Source organism: Falco cherrug, chromosome 14 (assembly GCF_023634085.1).
Source record: "Falco cherrug isolate bFalChe1 chromosome 14, bFalChe1.pri, whole genome shotgun sequence".
In the NCBI taxonomy this organism is placed as follows: Eukaryota; Metazoa; Chordata; class Aves; order Falconiformes; family Falconidae; genus Falco; species Falco cherrug.
In genome coordinates this window covers 259,707-275,884 of record NC_073710.1, presented here as the reverse complement: position 1 = coordinate 275,884, position 16,178 = coordinate 259,707, and the positions used below count along the sequence as shown (strand labels likewise).

The following is a 16,178-nucleotide window of genomic DNA, read 5'->3' as shown; positions in this document are numbered from 1 at the left end:
CACAGGTACTAATTGACTTTATTAGCAACATGAAGGCAGGGATTACAGGCTGCCCTGCACGCTCGGTGGAGTCCCAAGTAGGTCCCTTGCAGGGCTGAGCATCCCGGTGCTCCAGGGCACACAGAGTCCCCTGGCACTGCAGGGTCCCTCGCAGGGACAGACAGTGGTCACCAAGGAATAGCTTTACCTTCCCAGTTGAGCAGAGTGCCGCTGTGTTTCTCAGAGAGGATCAGCAGCACAGAGAGCAGCCCCCGCACACTTGTGTCCACTGTCAGGTCAGCCTGCAATGGGCACAAGTGAGGAGCAGGGCCGAGAACTGGCATCACTCCCAGTCATCCGCCAGCACCCGCTTAGTGTGTGCACATCGGCAGCGGGCTCCTTCCACCCAGACTGAGCAGGGGGCCGTGGGAGGTGGGACAAGCCTGTTGTGCTCACTGATGGCTTGGGCAGAGGTGGCTCCAGCTGGGAAGCCAGCTGCAGGTTTAACCCAGTAGGACACATAAGAGATCCATGCTGCAAGTGGGACACTACGTGCAGTCTTCGCAAAACTCCAGTGTTTCAGGGACCACCCCCACCCCAAAACAGGGATCCTGCAGGATGAGGGGAGACCTCACGGACCTGCTGTTCTTCAAGGAAGGGGGCACAGGATGCAATCACGCTGCTCCTTTCCGCCCTGTTCTGTCAGATTCAGATTGTCTGCGCATCTCCAGGCTGCCCAAAGCACCTTCCCTCCCAGACCAGCCTCTGCTCACCCTGGATATGTGCTGATGCTATTTCCCAGGCAGCACCCACACATTCTGCAGCGGCCCAGCACAGAGGCAGGCAACTTGCAGCCCAAGAGGCAGCTCATTCTCACATGGATCCCTCGTCCCAAGAGCCATGTCAGTCACTCAAGGCAACTCCTGGGGAAGTCTGTAGGCTTGGGTTCCCCCCATGGGTTCTCCCCTCAACCCACTCAGCTGGAACCCACCTCCTGGCTGCCCATGTCAGTTTTCACCCAGCCAGGGTGAAGTGCCACGCAGAGGATCCCGGCTTCCCCATAGGTCAGAGCCTGGCACTTGGTGAGCATGTTGAGAGCAGCCTGGGTGAGGAAGGAAGAAGCATCAGCCATGGGTGATAAAAAGCTCCGCACACCAGGCTCCCTCTCATCGCTGCCTCATAGTGAGGGAGAACAAGCAATGCCAGGTCTTCGAGAGACAGTGTGTGTCTCCCTTAGGTGGGCAGCAGCTGGGCACGGAGATGCCCAGGGAGCCTGGGGAGCACAGATCAGGCCCTCCATCTCGTGATCTCAGATGCTTCCCTGAGATCATGCCAGGCAAGGGGCAGCGCTGACTCCCACCGAGCTCATGAGCACAAGCAGGTCTCCAGTCTCCCATACCTTGCTGCAGCGGTAGGAGATGACAGGGTGGAAGAAGGACTCGGGAGTTTTCTCAATGGACCCCAAGATGGTAGAGATGTTGATGATGGCTGCCTTGCTGCAGCTCAGTCCCTTTTCTGTACTGTCCCGGGCAGCCTTCTTCAACAGGGGCAGGAACACCTGGGGAGAAGCAACCTTATGGGATGCCTGTGCCTCGAGCCAGCCACACTTATGGCAACTGCAAGGGCAGGGAGGATGGGGAAGAACAGCAGGAGGCCAGGAGAGCCCAGGTGTTTTGCTGTAGTGGCTCACCTGCTCCCAGTTAGCCCAGCACAACATGGGGGCTACAGAGGGCTTGGGCTGGGAGCTCAGCCCTGCACGGTCCCCTCCCTCCTGCAGCCCTGGGAAACTTGGCAAAGCCCTCCATCGTGACCACAGGCAGCCCAGGCTACCCTCAAGCTGGAGCAAAATTCCCCCTCCATGGCGAGCTCCATCCATACCTGGGCCATTATCATGGGCCCCACCGCATTGGTCTTGTACGTTCTTATCATGTCTTCAGCGTCCACCGTCTCCAGTGATGCGGTCGGGGTGTAGATGCCGGCGTTGTTTATCAGCAGGTTCAAGCCCGCGCCGTTCAGCTTCCCCTCCACCACCTTGGCAGCGGCAGTGACAGCCGAGGGGTTCGCCACGTCTGCAGGGGAAGAGAAGGTCTGAGAGCCGGGGGTCCGCGCGGGGGGGCTGGGGAGAAGAGGGAGGGTCGGATGCTGAGGAACAAGCTCACGCATCCCGACCCGCGTGGCCTTCCGCCTGCGGGCACCAGGTGGCGCTGTGCGACCAGCACCCCGCGCCCCGGCACCACGAGCCGCCGAGCTGCGCCCCTGCCCCAGCGCAGGGCGCCCCGCCAGCAGCAGGACCCCGACCCTGGGTGCCCTGGGGGTAGCCCACCGGGCAGAGCCCCTCTGGGGGCAGCCCCGCGGTGGCAAGGCACCGCTGTGGCTCCCACGCTGCAGAACCCGGCGTGGTCTCTGAGGGGGACAGTCCCCACAGGGGCTGTGCTGGGACCCGCTGTGGAGTGGCTCTGACAGGTCCTACAGCTCCAAGGGCCGATCGCACAGGAGCCGCCTTCCTGCCGGAGCCCTCCTGGTCCTGCCTGGGACTTGGGATCAAGGCAGCTCAGCTGCATGGTAGAGCAAGGACGCGGCCACTCGGCTGGGGAAGCTGGAAGCTGCCCAGAGTGGGTCTGAAGAACCTCCTGGTCCCGTGGCTGTGGGGTAAGGAAGCTCCAGGGAATGGGGTACCGGGGCTGAGACAGGTCTGGAGCAGCTGGGCTTCTGGCAGCAGGACTTGAAGCAGTTCTACAGAATCCCCCATGTAGAGCCTGAAGGCAGGGAGCGAGGGAGAAATGGTGCAAGCACAGCTGAGTTTACCAGCTCAGAGGCAGGGTGAACCTACCCAGCTTCACAAGAACCAGGTTTGGGTGTTTGGATGCCAGGTCTCTCAGCTCCTGCAAAGAGACATGGAAACAGCCAGCACAAGGCAGAGGTGATGCCAAGCACCATCCTGGGGCACCAGTGATGGCCCACCCCTAAGGAAACTTCTTCCAGATGTTACTCAGCTTTTGTGAATGGCTGGACTGGTGATCTGCCTAGGTTCTCAGGCTTCTTCCAGGCTTTGAGCACAGCGCAGCCACAGCTGCAGGATACTATGGCCATTCTCCCAAAGGGCCTGTGTGTACCACCAAGCCAGAGCCACAGCAAAGGATGAGAGCAAACTATTAAGGACCAGCTCACCCGGGAAACAATGCAAACTGGCCAGGGCTATGGCCAGAAGTGTCTCCCAGAGGCTGCTGGAAGTGAGATGGAGGAGGAATGGCTGAGTGCCAGCATCAGACTTGACCTTTGGGGAAGTTACATCTGGATCCAAATAGCTCATTCCCAGGATCCACTCTGCTCTGGACACTGCATCTCACACCCTCAAGTGAAATAAGCCTCTCGGCACATATTTATTGATTATTTTCACCAAAATGGAGGATTCAGAAGCCCTTTCCAGAATGCAAACTTTCAACTTCGCAGTTCCTAGCAGCTCTTTGCTGAGCCTTCTTCAACTATAGCAGGTTTTAGGCAACAGAAACCAAAATACCACATTCAATGCATCTAAAATGAGCACTAATAGAACTAGAAGCCTCTTATGAACAATCCCACAGAGAATGCTGCAGAGATGCTACACAAATTGGTGGCTTCTTGTGAGGGGACCCATCCTATCAACACGGAGCAGGAGAGCTGCTGGCACTGGCTGTGATCCACCTCCATTCTCTGGGCTTCCCCACCAGACCCTGTGTTTCCATATTACTCCTGAGCACAGGAAAAGACAGAAACCCCATCTAAATGGTTTGTGATGGCCAACAGATGGTTCTCCTCCTGTTCTGCCCAGCTGCTGGCCTCAACAGCCTCACACCATCCAAGCATAAATCTGACCTCACCCACCCCAACACCTGATCTGGGCACAAAGGGGCAGGAGGAGCGATGTGGCACCAGCCTGATGGAGGATCACTCTGTCCTCGGTCTCCTGTGGTCATGGACTTCAGCAGCAGCACCCTGAAGACACTGTCCTCACCCTACCACAGTTGGACAGGGCTTAGAGAAGCATCCCCTGTTGGACAGCGATGCACATGGACCACCTTGGGGAGAAACCGGCTCCAGTCCAGCCCTGCAAGAAGTCCTCTGACCTCATCAGTGCCCAAATCCAGCAAGTTATTGGGGGGTGGAGGGGTGGGGTTGTGAGAATGGGGCAAAAGTAAGACCTCAGCTAGCCTGGACCCAACCAGCTCGGGCACCAGCAACAGCAGGATGTGCACACCCCTGGGCTGGCAGCAGGGCGGATTCTCACTGCACTGTCCCTGCTCCTGAGCCAGGATAAAGGTGGCAGCGAGCACACGAAGAGCATCTCAAGGACTTCCGAAGGCACGATCCCTGCCGCGCACCACACCGACCCCTGCGTACAGCCGAGCTGCGAGGTGAGGCAAACCGATCCACTGGAGCCAGGATCCACCAGAGAGCAGATCTCCCTGCCGGTGTGGCAGCGGGTCACGGGCAAGCAGAGAAAACCTGCAGCTGGCCCTGCGGAAAGCCGCTGGGACTCCTGCTGAAGCAAGGCGGGTGAGCCTCTCCCACCTGAGCCCACGGGACACAGGAGAGTCTCTCCCATCTTAGGGAAGTGGAAAGCGGGGGAGCGGGGATTCCCCGGCCCCACGGGCCACCAGTTAACGAACCCCCAGAGAGCGGTAACACGGCGCAGAATGGGCAGAGGAGCATCCCCGCCGCTGCCCCGGCCCAGCGCGGTGCCGGCGGCACACGGGCCGGGCGCTAGCACGGCCGGGCGAGCTGGGGCGCAGCCAGCGTGGCCTCAGGAGGCTCCGCAGCGCGGGCGGGTGGCCCGGCTCGTCCCTCGCCCGCAGCGCGGCGGCCCCTGGGCGGGCTCACAGCGGGCAGGGCACGGCGCAGGCACCGGACCCTCAGCCCCGCGCCGCCCCCGTCACGCCGGCGAAGCCAACCGAGCGTGTCACTAAGGGCGCTGCCCGTGCCCGGGGCGGTGCCGACACCCCTGCCCCCCGCACTGACCTGGGCCCGCGGCCCCTCGGGGTCCCGGCAGGTCGCGAAGATCCAGGCGGGCGGGCGCGGCGCCCTCAGCAGCTGCTTCACCAGCTCCAGCCCGATGCCGCGGTTGGCGCCGGTCAGCAGCACCGTGCGCGCCCGCACCGCCGCCATCGCCCCCCTGCCCCGCCGCCCGGCCCCGGTCCCCGCGCCGCCCCCGACACAGTCCCGCCCCCCGCACCGCCCCCCGGGCCCCGCACCGCCCCCGCCCGGCCCCGCCCCCGCCCAGCCGCCCGGCCCCGCCCCGCCCCCCTGGCCGCCCCGCCCCCTGGCCGCCCCGCTCCGCCAAGCTCTGCCCCCCAAGCCCCAGCTGCCCCCAGCCCCAACCCCGCAGCCTCCCGTTTCCCCTTCCCCCCGAACATTCAGCACCAGCTGCGCCCCAGTTCTGCGGCCCCCCTCGGCGAGGAGCAGTGGTCCTGCAGCGATGCTCTAGGGGGGCTAGAAGGGACCCCCATCCCTTCCCAAGGCTGGGGTGCAGGCTTACAGCATGGCTGGGGTGGGGGCCCCAGCACCTTCGATTTCCCCCAGGTGGGGGAGGAAGGTAGCCGCACCCCCTGTTTTATCAGGCAGGTACAGACCTGTGAAGGCACCTGATCCCGCTCGCTCCATGATGGCCAGACACAATCGATTGAGCAAGTGGGCTGCCGGGGGGGGGAGGGGGGCTGTGGCATCGGGGGGACGTTTTGCTTGGATTCGCCATGGAAAGGAGGAAAGCAAAGAAAAGTCTTGGTGGCATCTGAGGATGGGGCAATAGGGTGAGAAGGGAAAGGGAAAACAGGAAAGAAGCCATCAGCGTCAGCTGGAGGCCTGTGTACCAGCTCTGCCACCAGCCCAGGGTGGGTGTTGATGTTTGTTTTCAGCTGTTATATGGAAAACCAGATGCACAAACAACATTAAAATCCCGTTACTGATAGTACACAGCCAGGAGCTCAACAGTGAAGTAATGACTGAGCAGCTCTGATTTATAGGAGCACCCTTAGCTCTGTTGCTTATTTTCATCCTTGTCTGCCAAATGCTAGACAAACCAACTCTAATACCAATAAAAAAATTGGAAACTAAATAGTCTGGTGGTAGCATCAGGTGATTTGTGTGAACTTTATCCTGCTCCACTGCAGCTCCAGAGCTTCTGCTGCCCAGTTTGCTTTGGGATATAAAACGCTTTGAGAACCTTCTTGCTTTGAGCAATGATACAGAAATTGGAATTTACTAGATATAAATCTTGGATTATACTAAGAAACAGAAACTGTCCTTACAGCATGTATTTGGATTGAAGATCCCATTCTCCTTTTCCTGCCTCATTCTGTGCTGAGGCCATTAATTAGGTGGCTTGTCACTGGAAGTGCTGCTCCATCTGTTGCAAAGACTGGCAGACAGGTAGCAAACCAGGACAGCGGGGCACAAGTAAACACCACCATGAACTGCACCGAGGAGTGGGCTTTTGGCCACCTATTCCACAGAGAGCCTGCACAATGCAGGCAAATTACGTTAACAAACTCTTCCCAGGTACTTGTTTCAAACAGCCTTGGATACAGACATCCCCTGTGATCTGCTGTGTGGAGACGGTTCATGTGCAGCCACAGCTGAGGGCAGCAGGAGCCTGTTCTGAATACAAACATGAGCTGTGAAAAAAGACAGGCTTGAACGGGATGCTCCCCAACATGGACATTGCTTCACCCACCTTTATGCCTCAGTTCATGTCACAAATAGGGGATTATATTTATTTTTTAAAAATCTTGTTAGTTAACTGTTGTGAGGCTTCTAGAAGGTAATAAAGAGAAATGCAACAAAACCAAAAAACAAAGGCTGACCCAAGTGCTTTCGTTTCTTTACAGCAGGCCTCAGTAACTTCCTGCTGCCTGGTAAAGCCCAATTCTGTTATTACTGAATTTTGGAGCGCTTGAGTGTATAAACGCTGCCCTCAGCCCCACCTAACCTTGGGGCATTCTTGGCATCCATAACCTTGGCATCCTGCAGACACAGCTTTGCTGTCCCCATGTCCCCACAGACCCCAGCTGCGAGAGCCCTCTCCATGCAGCAGCCCCTGGTACAGCCACCTGAGCCTTACAAGTAACGTCCTGCCCTGACGCATCCCACAGAAACAGGATGTGGTGCAGGAATGTTCCCTATGGATGAACAAGTCTCACTGCTGAGAACCCACCAGAAGCTTGGAAAAGGAGGAACGTCTTTACTCCCTGCCTGAGGTAGCCACAAGTGGCGTACAGTTCCCCACAGGTTCATCTGGATCTTAAGAGACCCAGTGGTTCCTGTAGCTGTTCTCTGCACTGGGCAGAGGCTGTTTGGAAACCTGCCTCTGCCTTGGATTCTTCTCACCATTTGCCCTGCCAGGGTCCTGCAGGCTTTGCATCTGCTTTCCCTGCTGCCAGCGGTCTGTGCTCCTGGGCTCCAGGCCGGCTCTGATACAAGGATGCAGCTGTAACCTGCACTGGTCTGCTGGGAAAATGGCAAAGCTATGGAAAGGGGCCGTGAGAAACCTTACTTGGACCCCTGCCCTTTGCAGGCTCTCACCTGTGAGATCCCTTTGCAATGAGATGTCACTAATCCTCTTCAGCTGGAAAAAAACCCAAGTCAGTTGGGTGTACGACCTGCTCAGCTCCAAACAATTTCAGGGCTGGGTAGGTCTTACCCTGCTCCTTGATTCATTCCTCACTCTCTATTGATTCTTCAGCAAATGATTAACATGTGATAACGTGGCTGGAACAGCCCTGAATGCACTGTGGAGCAAATAGGCTTGTTAAATAGTAGCGAGTTTGTTCTTACTTGCATTAAATGTACTAAAGGTAATCGTGTTGCCCCCTGCTCCCCGGGGTTGGAAAGAGGAGCCCATTCCTGCTTACTGCTGTAAGCAGCACTGTCATGGCCCTTCATGGAGATGCCCAGGTAAGCGTGAGCATGCCTCAGCTTTCAGCCACTTGGTAGTGGAGGAACTGGGAAAACTGGCAAACTGGTGCTCAGCCTTCCCGGTGGGATGAGATGGAAAGCCCCCAACTGGGAAAAGCAGCTGCCTGAGGGGTTGCAGGAGGGGAGCGTGCAGAAGGACCTTAGTGCGCAGCCCAAGTTTTGGGCCATGCAATAACATTTCAGAGCAGAAGCAGCATCTGAGCCCCTGCTGGGAGCTGGCCCGAGGTCCCTTCCAGCGGCCGGCGATGGCAGCAGCACGGCTGGCTGTAAGCAGGGCAAGGCTGGCAGCTGGGCTTGGACCCTCGGGAAGCAGCGCTTCGTGCCAGCGGCGCAGCATGAGATCCCAGGGCAAAGTCCGTCTTACCAGGTTCCAACTCCAAAACAGTGGAAAGCTGCAAAAATGCGATGACACAGCAAAAATAGGAGATGTAAAAAGTTATTCTTTTGTTTCTGATGCTGTCAGGTTCTGAGGCACTGTGGAGGTTTCTAACAGACCGTGGGTGATGGCCTCATCCTCTGCCTAGAAGAAGAAAACCATGGAGGTCTGTTTGGAGGAGCAGAACTCTCACTCAAATGGCATATATGAGCAAGTATAGCTGTGGTCATTAAAAGGTAAAAATGTAGAAAAGGCTATTGAAATGACCTATCAGAGCCTGAAAGCCAGCACTGCAATCCAGGAGGTGTGCTGAAGTGGGGACAACCATCAGGGTCCGCAGGGGGACATCAGTCGGAGGCAGGAGCTGGAAGACCCAGAGCTCTGCACTGCTGCTAAGGGGTAGGAACTCACCAGGCAAAAGAAGTGTCTCAGCCCAACGTGGAGAATCAGCAAAGCAGGAGGTCTGATTGGCCTCAGGAGGGAAAACTGGGAAAAAATTAAATGTGTAGAGCTCAGGGACTTGGCAGGCTGAGGAAGGGGCAGGAGGGCAGGTCTGTGATCAGCTCCCAAACGCCAGCTGCAGCTGTGCAGGAGGGAAGGACCCGATGGCTGTCGTGTTCCTGCAGAGGAGTATTTCACCTGGAAGCTGGACAGCACAGCACTGGGTGGCCATCAAGCAAGAGCAGTTCGTGAGGTGCTGGTGCAGAAGGTACCAGGGGGATCACAGAAAGGCGCCTTGCCATGCAAGAAAAGCTACAAGCAGTAGAAGGGTAAAAAAAAGTCTTGGTTGCTGCGAGGTTACCCAAGTGAACGAAATGTGCTTAACGTGCTGGTATTGTACCTGTAGGCAAAGTCTTAATAACGGCAGGGGAACTAAACAAATATGTTGGCAGGGAACATTTACGCCAGGATCCAGAGGAGGAAGCGTTGGCTATCACCTGTTGACAATGACTATTTTTCATTCACTGAAGCAGAAACATGGTGCGTTTGTGTGCATTTCTGTCACGTGCTCTGGGCTTTATCTCTGGGTCTACACTGAGTAAAACAGATCGGTAAATTTTGCTCCAAGGATGTTATCCTGGTTTCAGCTGGGCTAGAGTTAATTTTCTTCTTAGCACTAGTACAGTGCTGTGTTTTGGCTCTGATGTGAGAACAATGTTGATAGGACACTGACGCTTTTAGTTGTTGCTGGGTGATGTTTATACTAAATCAAGGACTTTTCAGTTCCTTGGGCCCTGCCAGCCAGAGGGCTGGGGGGGGATGGGAAATTGGGAGGGAACACAGCCACGACAGGTGACCCAAGCTAGCCAAAGAGGTATTCCATACCATATGGCGTCATGCTGAGTGTATAAACTGGGGGAAGAAGGAAGGGGGGGACACCTGGCATTATGGTGTTTGTCTTCCTGAGTAACTGTCACGCGTGATGGAGCCCTGATTCCCTGGGCATGGCCGAGCACCTGCCTACCTGTGGGGAGTGGGGAATGGATTCCTTGCTTTGCTTTTCTTGCTATGCGCGGCTTTTGCTTTACCCTTTTTCCCCACCTTTCCATTTTGCTATTATTATTATTATTATTGTTAGTATTATTGTTCTTACATCTTTATTCTTTTAAAATTATTAAATTGTTCTTATCTCAACCCTTGACTTTTACATTCCTTTCCGACTCTCCTCTCCATCCCTCTGAGTGAGGGGAAGTGAGCAACTGGCTGTGTGGTGCTTGGTTGCTGGCCGGGGTTAAACCACGACAGATGTGAAGGCAATTGAACATCTGCAGACAGAGTTTGCTTGCTATGGCAGCAGAGGAGGGCTGCGGCTCTCCGTGTGCAGGGGGTACATGCAGTGCGGGGTATTGCACGTGCTGGGGCACAGGGGGAATTACACTGGAGGGAGACGTGCAGCCAGATCCAGCTGGTGGAACAGGTGTATCAAAAGATTTAGTATCTCACACCAAAGTGTTGTGATGGGATGAACAAAATTCAGTTCTCTCTAACAGATACGTGGTGATAATATTTCAGCACCATCACCACAGAAATTGCAAACTTCTGTGTTAAGACCTAGCAAAAACAAATCAGAGAAGCCTTCCCCTGTGGTTTGTGGCATGTCTCTACTTGCAAAATATGTCCTTAAATCACTGCTGCTTGTAAATATGCCTTTTGGAAAAGGAACATGCTTTATATGCGTTCAGTTCATTTTTAGCATATCTGGGAAAGAACTGATTGCTGTTGATGTGAATATTTCTCGAAGGCATGATGTCCAGATCTAGATGTGGTCTGTGCTAATTTGATAAAAACTACTCACCTGTCTGGTGCTGGATCAATGGGTGCTGTGGCCACCTGAGTTGTGGCCTGGCGGAGAGCCTGGTGAGGGCAGGTGGGGGTGGGAGGCGCGATCCCTCATGCAGCTGGGCCATGCTGCATCAGATGGAAGAAGCACAGGAGGTGCTGCCACCGTAACGGGGCTCCATCCCTACCTTGGGTGGGGCTGGTGGCAGCATCCTCCCCTCCGTTGTACCTAGAGGCATTCAGAGCCTGGGTCAGCCCCACGCACCAGTACCAGCTGGGGCTGACCTGCTGGGAGGCAGCTCTGCGGAGAAGGACCCGGGAGTGTGCTGGGGGACAGCAAGTTGCCCGTGGGCCAGCAGGGTGACCTCGTGGCCAAGGGGCCAACGGGTTCCTGGGGTGCATGAGGAGGAGAGTGGCCAGCAGGCCGAGGGAGGGGATCCTCCCGCCCTGCTCTGCCCTGGGGAGGCTGCGTCTGGAGTGCTGGGTCCAGTGCTGGGCTCCTCAGTTCAGGAGAGATGGGGAACTGCTGGAGGGGGGCAGGGGAGGATACAAAGATGATGAGGGGACAGGAGAATCTCCCTGATGAGGAAAGGCTGAGAGAGCTGGGGCTGTTCAGCCTGGGGAAGAGAAGGCTGAGAGGGGACCTCATCAATGCCTGCAAATATCTCAAGGGCCAGTGTCAGGAGGACGGGGCCAGGCTCTTTTCAGTGGCACCCAGCGACAGGACAAGGGGCAGCGGGCACAAACGGCAACACAAGAAGTTCCTTCTGAATATGAGGAAGAAGAACTTTACCTTGAGGGTGACGGAGCCCTGGCACAGGCTGCCCAGAGAGGCTGTGGGGTCTGCTTCTCTGGAGGCATTCAAACCTGCCTGGATGCAGCTCTGTGCAGCCCACTCTGGGAGAGCTGCTTCAGCAGGGGCTGGGCTGGGGGGGCTCCAGGGGTCCCTTCCAGCCCCGACCATGCTGTGATTCTGTGTGACTGAGCCCTTGAGACAGCTACCCAAACATTAGATGGGGAGGTGACTGAGGCAGGGCAGAACTGCCTGGTTTGGTGGCACTGTGGTGACCATGCAACTGGCCTGAGGTGCAGAGGGCTCCCTGGGACCGAACTTCGGCACATCCATACTTCAAAGTAGGGGTTTTTTTGTGGGGGGAAGGTGAATGCAGTGGCAATATGAGAATGCTGCAGTCTCAGAGCAGGACCAAGTCAGAAGCAAGTGTAGGAATGAGGGGATGGCATAGCTGGACCATAAAATGGGCATCCTTACCGCCGCCCCAAGCTGCATCCCCCCTATTGGGTTTGGGGAGGATGCGCTGGGCAGGATGGACCCAGGTCTGTAGGGAGGACGTGCCTGCCTCACAGTGTCTGCCAGCTGAGCCCCAGAAAATGAGCAGGAGTGGGGAGGAGGAAAGCAGCTGCAGCTGGAGCACGAGGGCTCCCCTGGCACTGCAGCTGGGAGGCAGCGGCTCTGTTTAACGCTACTGCCAAGACATTCTGGGGGAGAAAGTGACCCATCAGCAGTGTCAGTGTCTCCATTGCTGCCCAGAAGCTCGTGCAATGGCTCTGGGACTCAGCACATGAAAGCAAGGGGTTGGCAAGAGGTTTCTGGGTGCGTGTCTTCACTTGCAGGGGAACAGGAACAGATGATATGCACACACACCAGCCCCAGCCCTGCAAATCTGTAACACATCACTTGAGGTATTGCACATCACTGGGCTTTACTGGTGATAGCACAGAACTGTCAGTGCCCCACGTGTATGGGTGAGGTGGAGAATGGGGCTTTGAGCAAGGCATTTCTCTTTGCAGGGGAACATCCTGGCCACCTGAGTCCTCTGGGGCTCCAGGCAGAGGGACTGCTCAACTTAGGGCTGCACCCCAGGGGATGGAGCGCTTGAGCAGCAGTGTGGTGATGTGCAACTAGTGCAGGGTCCACTTCTGCCAGTAGACAATGCTGGGTGGGCACCGCTCCATGGGTCATTCATGGGACATCCATTGAATGGGCATTGGCTTGGAAGAGGCCAGGTAAGGCAGAGAACATCTGCTCGTGTTCTCTGAGGCACAGCCTGGTATGATGTGGAAAGTCCGTCTAGCCCACAGGACGCTCATGAAGCTATGAGCCATGGAGCATCCCACGCCCCCCTCACATACTGCTCCCTCCTTTCCCACCCACAACAGCCTCTCCTCGATTACAGGGCCAGGTTTCCAAAGGTCATTTGAGTTCGCCTGATAATGCCAAGTGATTTTTGCCCTTTGGTAATGAGGCTGGATCCCATCCAGGATCCCTGTCATAGAGAGTTTGAAGAGCTGGAGGGGTTGTACCTGGAGCCAAAGGTTTGTGCAAGCCCTGTGTGGGTGGGGTGGCTGTGGAGCACGCTATAAAGAAGCATTAAGGAGCTGAGCAAACAACACAAGCTGAAGTAGAGGGAGGAGAAGCAATATGGGAGAGCTTTGCATCCACTCCGTTCTGGTGACGGGGGCCAACCGGGGGATCGGCCTGGGGCTCGTCCGGCATTTCCTGGGGATGCGAAACCCACCCAAGTGGGTCTTTGCGACTTGCCGAGACCCCAGGGGGCAGCGAGCGCAGGTGAGGCTGGGCTGGGCGGCAGTGGGCTGTGCTGGGGGGGGCGCTGGGTGCCAGGGCGGCAGGGTAGAGCCAGGAGGGGGTCTGCAAAGGGCTTGGGCTGCAGCTGGGCACCTGCAGCACAGGGCGGCCGGGTTGGGACAGTGGTGGGACCAGCTGTGCATGGGATGTGCAGAGGGGACAGTGGCATGTAGCAAGTGTGGGAGGCATGGAGCCCCATCCGTCGGGAGCAGGACAGCCGGAGCAGGGTGCTGGGTGCAGGCACAGAGCTGGCGTGACACAGGCTTTGTCTGGGAAAGGCTGAGCCTCGGCGCAGCCCCTCCTGCCTCTCCGTACCCACACGGTGCCCTCTCTCTCAGGACTTACAGAATGTGGCCTCCAATCACGCCAACCTGGTCGTCATCCCGCTCGGTAGGTGCCCCGAGGTGGGGGTCCCTCGCCCCGGTTCCCCTCTCCACCTGGCACCACAGTCCCGTGCAGTGCCGGCAAGTGCCCTGGTGCTGTGCACACCCTGGGAGCCCAGTGCCATAAGGGAGCCACACTGATAGGTCGCTGCCTTTGGGGACACCTGGTGCTGCTGTCCTGGGGGACACACAGGGGATCCCAGACCACCACGGGGACGTGGGTGCTGACCTCCCCTGCATCGGCTCTGCAGAGGTCACCGACCCCACCAGCATCAAGGCAGCTGCAGCCAGAGTTGGGGAGCACGTGGGGGGCTCGGGGCTGAACCTCCTCATCAACAACGCTGGGATGGTGATAAATAACACACTTGATGACGAGACGCCAGAGAACATGACCCAGATTTACACCACCAACACGGTTGGGCCCCTGCTGCTGGGCCAGGTGAGACCCTCACCTGAGCTGGGCTGTCCCAGGGGGCACGAAGGGTGGGTGGGAGGGGGTCCTGCCTCCGCTCTGGTGCCTGATGGGCTCTCGGTCAGTGAGAGGCTCGTGGAGCAGTGGGCTGGAGCTCAGGAGCTGGAGCCTGGCAGGCTGGGGCAGGGGGAAGAGGAGGGAGGATGCTCCGGTGCTGGTGCCAATGTTGCCCACTGTGGAAGGAGCTGGTCCTCCCCTGTGCCCCTCCACGTGTGCCCCTCTCTCCTCTCTCCTCGCAGGCGTTCCTGCCCTTGCTGAAGAAGGCTGCCCAAGGGAGCCCGGGCTCAGGGCTAAGCTGCAGCAAGGCAGCCGTCATCAACATATCCAGCTATGGGGGCTCCATTAAGGAAGTCTATTTATGGGATCAGATACAAGCTGTCTCGTACCGCTGCAGCAAGGTATGTGCTGTACTGAATAAGGGTCTCACCTTCTTAGCAAACAACTCCACAAACCTTCAAATGTTTCCTCTCCCAGTTCCTGCACCTCTCTGCACCGTGGCTGAGGTCCCATCAGTCACTGGGTCCCTCTCATGGCACATTCTTGTGCCTGGCCCTCAGTAGGGTCTGCACATGTCCCCTTGCAGCCAGCCGACCCTTCCCACCGACGACCCTGCCCTGTCTCCCCGCAGGCTGCCCTGAACATGCTGACCAAGTGCCAGTCCCTGGGGTACCGGGCGCACGGTGTCCTCTGCGCTGCTCTCCACCCTGGCTGGGTGCAAACTGACATGGGGGACTCCGTCGGAAACGTGGTAGGAGTTTCACCTCGGCGGGTCCATCGGAGCCCCTGGGACGGTTTTCCCGTGGGAGGGAGCCGCTGCCCTGAGCCCCTGCCCGCCCCGTCCCCTGCCCTGGTCCTGGGTGCCTGTGGCCCCATCCCCTCGGCTCTCCCGGTGCTCCGAGCGGCTCCTGCCCCTGGCCCCGGCTGCTGCAGGGCAGCCCTTGGCCAGCCCTGGGGCAGGGGCTGCCTCTCCCCCTCCGCCCCGCAGGCCCCCTTGACGGTGGATGCCAGCGTGCGAGGGATGCTGAAGGTGCTCTCCTCCCTCTCCGAGAAGGACACCGGCACCTTCCTGGACTGGGAAGGGAAGGTCCTGCCCTGGTGAGGTGCCGGCCAGACTCCTGGCAGTGGGGCCCTGGCCGCTGCTCCCGCCTGCCCTGCATCCTCAATAAAGCCCTGCCTGAGACCCCCGGCTATGCTGTGCGCTGCCAGGCCCCTGCCCGAGCACCCCCTCATCACCGCGGGCTGTGTCGGTGCCCCAGCTGCCCGCTTGACCCGCAGCTGTCACTGGTGTCCCCATGAGTCGCAGCCTGTGTGTCCAGTGACACCGTCACCGACCCCCAGAGACGTGCCCCCCGGGAGGCACCGGAGCCAGGACAGAGCCCCTCTCCCTGGAGGAGAAAGGCGGGATGTCCTGATGCACAGGGCCGGCTCTCCCCCTGCCCAGCTGCGGGGCACACCCGGGTGTTCAGCCCAGGGTGCCCGAGGGGCTGGGGGCACAGGGACCAGCTGCCCTCTCCCCTCAGCTGGGGGATGCTCGGCCGCGGTGGGACAGACGGACAGACGTGCGCGGGCAGCGTGCAGGGACCATGCGCTGGGCTCAGCCCAGGCGTTTGGGGCTGGGGGCGCAGAGACAGAGCAGAGGTATCAGCTCCCGGTGTTTACAGAGGTGGGGGGTACAGGGGGCTGCAGGGCCGCGCGTGGGCCGGCCAAGGGGAGCGAAGCTGCTTCCCATGCCCTTCCCGCTCCCTGGCAGCCCGGGGCGGCTGGGGGCGAGCAGAGGCCCGTGCCAAGGGGCGAGTGGGGGGCTGAGGCGCAGGCAAGAGGTGCCGCCTGCGCGCCCGTCACCAGGGCAGGCTGCTCCCTGCCCAGTCGAGGAAGGCTCCGGAGGTGTCCTGCGAGAGGCTGGCCAGCACGGCCAGGATGCCCCGCATGCTGCGCTCCACCATCAGGGGCGCCTGCAGGGGAGGACAGGGCCAGTGTCACTGCTGCAGGCTGCGAGCAGCACGGAAAGCAGCCGGCCCTGGGCAGGCAGGAGGGTGCATGGCCCGGGGAGCAGCGCCCACGGTGCTCGTGGGGGCATTTCCCCCCCTGCCACCCCCCTGCTGTCCGTGCTGAGGGTGCCAACGGGGCTGGCTATGC

General features: G+C 58.6%; 2 protein-coding genes across 7 annotated transcripts; one reads left to right on the top strand and one right to left on the bottom strand.

Moving 5' to 3' along the window:
• Positions 1–5,151, bottom strand: LOC102057578 (C-factor-like). Its single transcript, XM_055726670.1, has 6 exons — positions 4,975–5,151; positions 2,810–2,861; positions 1,858–2,048; positions 1,379–1,537; positions 971–1,081; positions 1–281 (listed from the first exon to the last, which is right to left on the bottom strand). The coding sequence occupies exons 1-6, from the start codon at positions 5,119–5,121 to the stop codon at positions 168–170; spliced, it is 774 nt and encodes a 257-aa protein (XP_055582645.1). The 5' UTR covers positions 5,122–5,151; the 3' UTR covers positions 1–167.
• Positions 5,152–7,727: 2,576 nt separating this feature from the next.
• On the top strand, positions 7,728–15,222 carry LOC102057410 (C-factor-like). 6 transcript variants are annotated; one of them, XM_055726667.1, is made up of 8 exons: positions 7,729–7,905; positions 8,390–8,468; positions 12,761–12,916; positions 13,526–13,577; positions 13,822–14,009; positions 14,282–14,440; positions 14,671–14,790; positions 15,028–15,222. In XM_055726667.1, exons 3-8 carry the CDS (start codon positions 12,815–12,817, stop codon positions 15,139–15,141), a joined length of 735 nt encoding a protein of 244 aa, XP_055582642.1. In that variant the 5' UTR covers positions 7,729–7,905; positions 8,390–8,468; positions 12,761–12,814; the 3' UTR covers positions 15,142–15,222. The 6 variants fall into 6 exon arrangements, with proteins under 6 accessions (XP_055582644.1, XP_055582642.1, XP_055582639.1 ...); XM_055726664.1 differs by having other exon boundaries at positions 7,730–7,905; positions 12,778–12,916; XM_055726666.1 differs by lacking the exon at positions 8,390–8,468 and having other exon boundaries at positions 7,730–7,905; positions 12,778–12,916.
• The last annotated feature ends 956 nt before the right edge of the window (positions 15,223–16,178 follow it).

What these genes read in the sequence shown, in the direction of transcription:
- LOC102057578 (XM_055726670.1), bottom strand. Translation starts at nt 5,121, where the DNA reads ATGGCGGCGGTGCGGGCGCGCACGGTGCTGCTGACCGGCGCCAACCGC. An exon ending in TCTCCTACCGCTGCAGCAAG is followed by an intron (nt 1,082 to 1,378) that starts GTATGGGAGACT and finishes TTCCTCACCCAG; the next exon opens with GCTGCTCTCAACATGCTCAC. An exon ending in CTGACATGGGCAGCCAGGAG is followed by an intron (nt 282 to 970) that starts GTGGGTTCCAGC and finishes TGCCCATTGCAG; the next exon opens with GCTGACCTGACAGTGGACAC.
- LOC102057410 (XM_055726663.1), top strand. Translation starts at nt 13,023, where the DNA reads ATGGGAGAGCTTTGCATCCACTCCGTTCTGGTGACGGGGGCCAACCGG. An exon ending in CCAGGGGGCAGCGAGCGCAG is followed by an intron (nt 13,170 to 13,525) that starts GTGAGGCTGGGC and finishes CCTCTCTCTCAG; the next exon opens with GACTTACAGAATGTGGCCTC. An exon ending in GGCCCCTGCTGCTGGGCCAG is followed by an intron (nt 14,010 to 14,281) that starts GTGAGACCCTCA and finishes CTCTCCTCGCAG; the next exon opens with GCGTTCCTGCCCTTGCTGAA.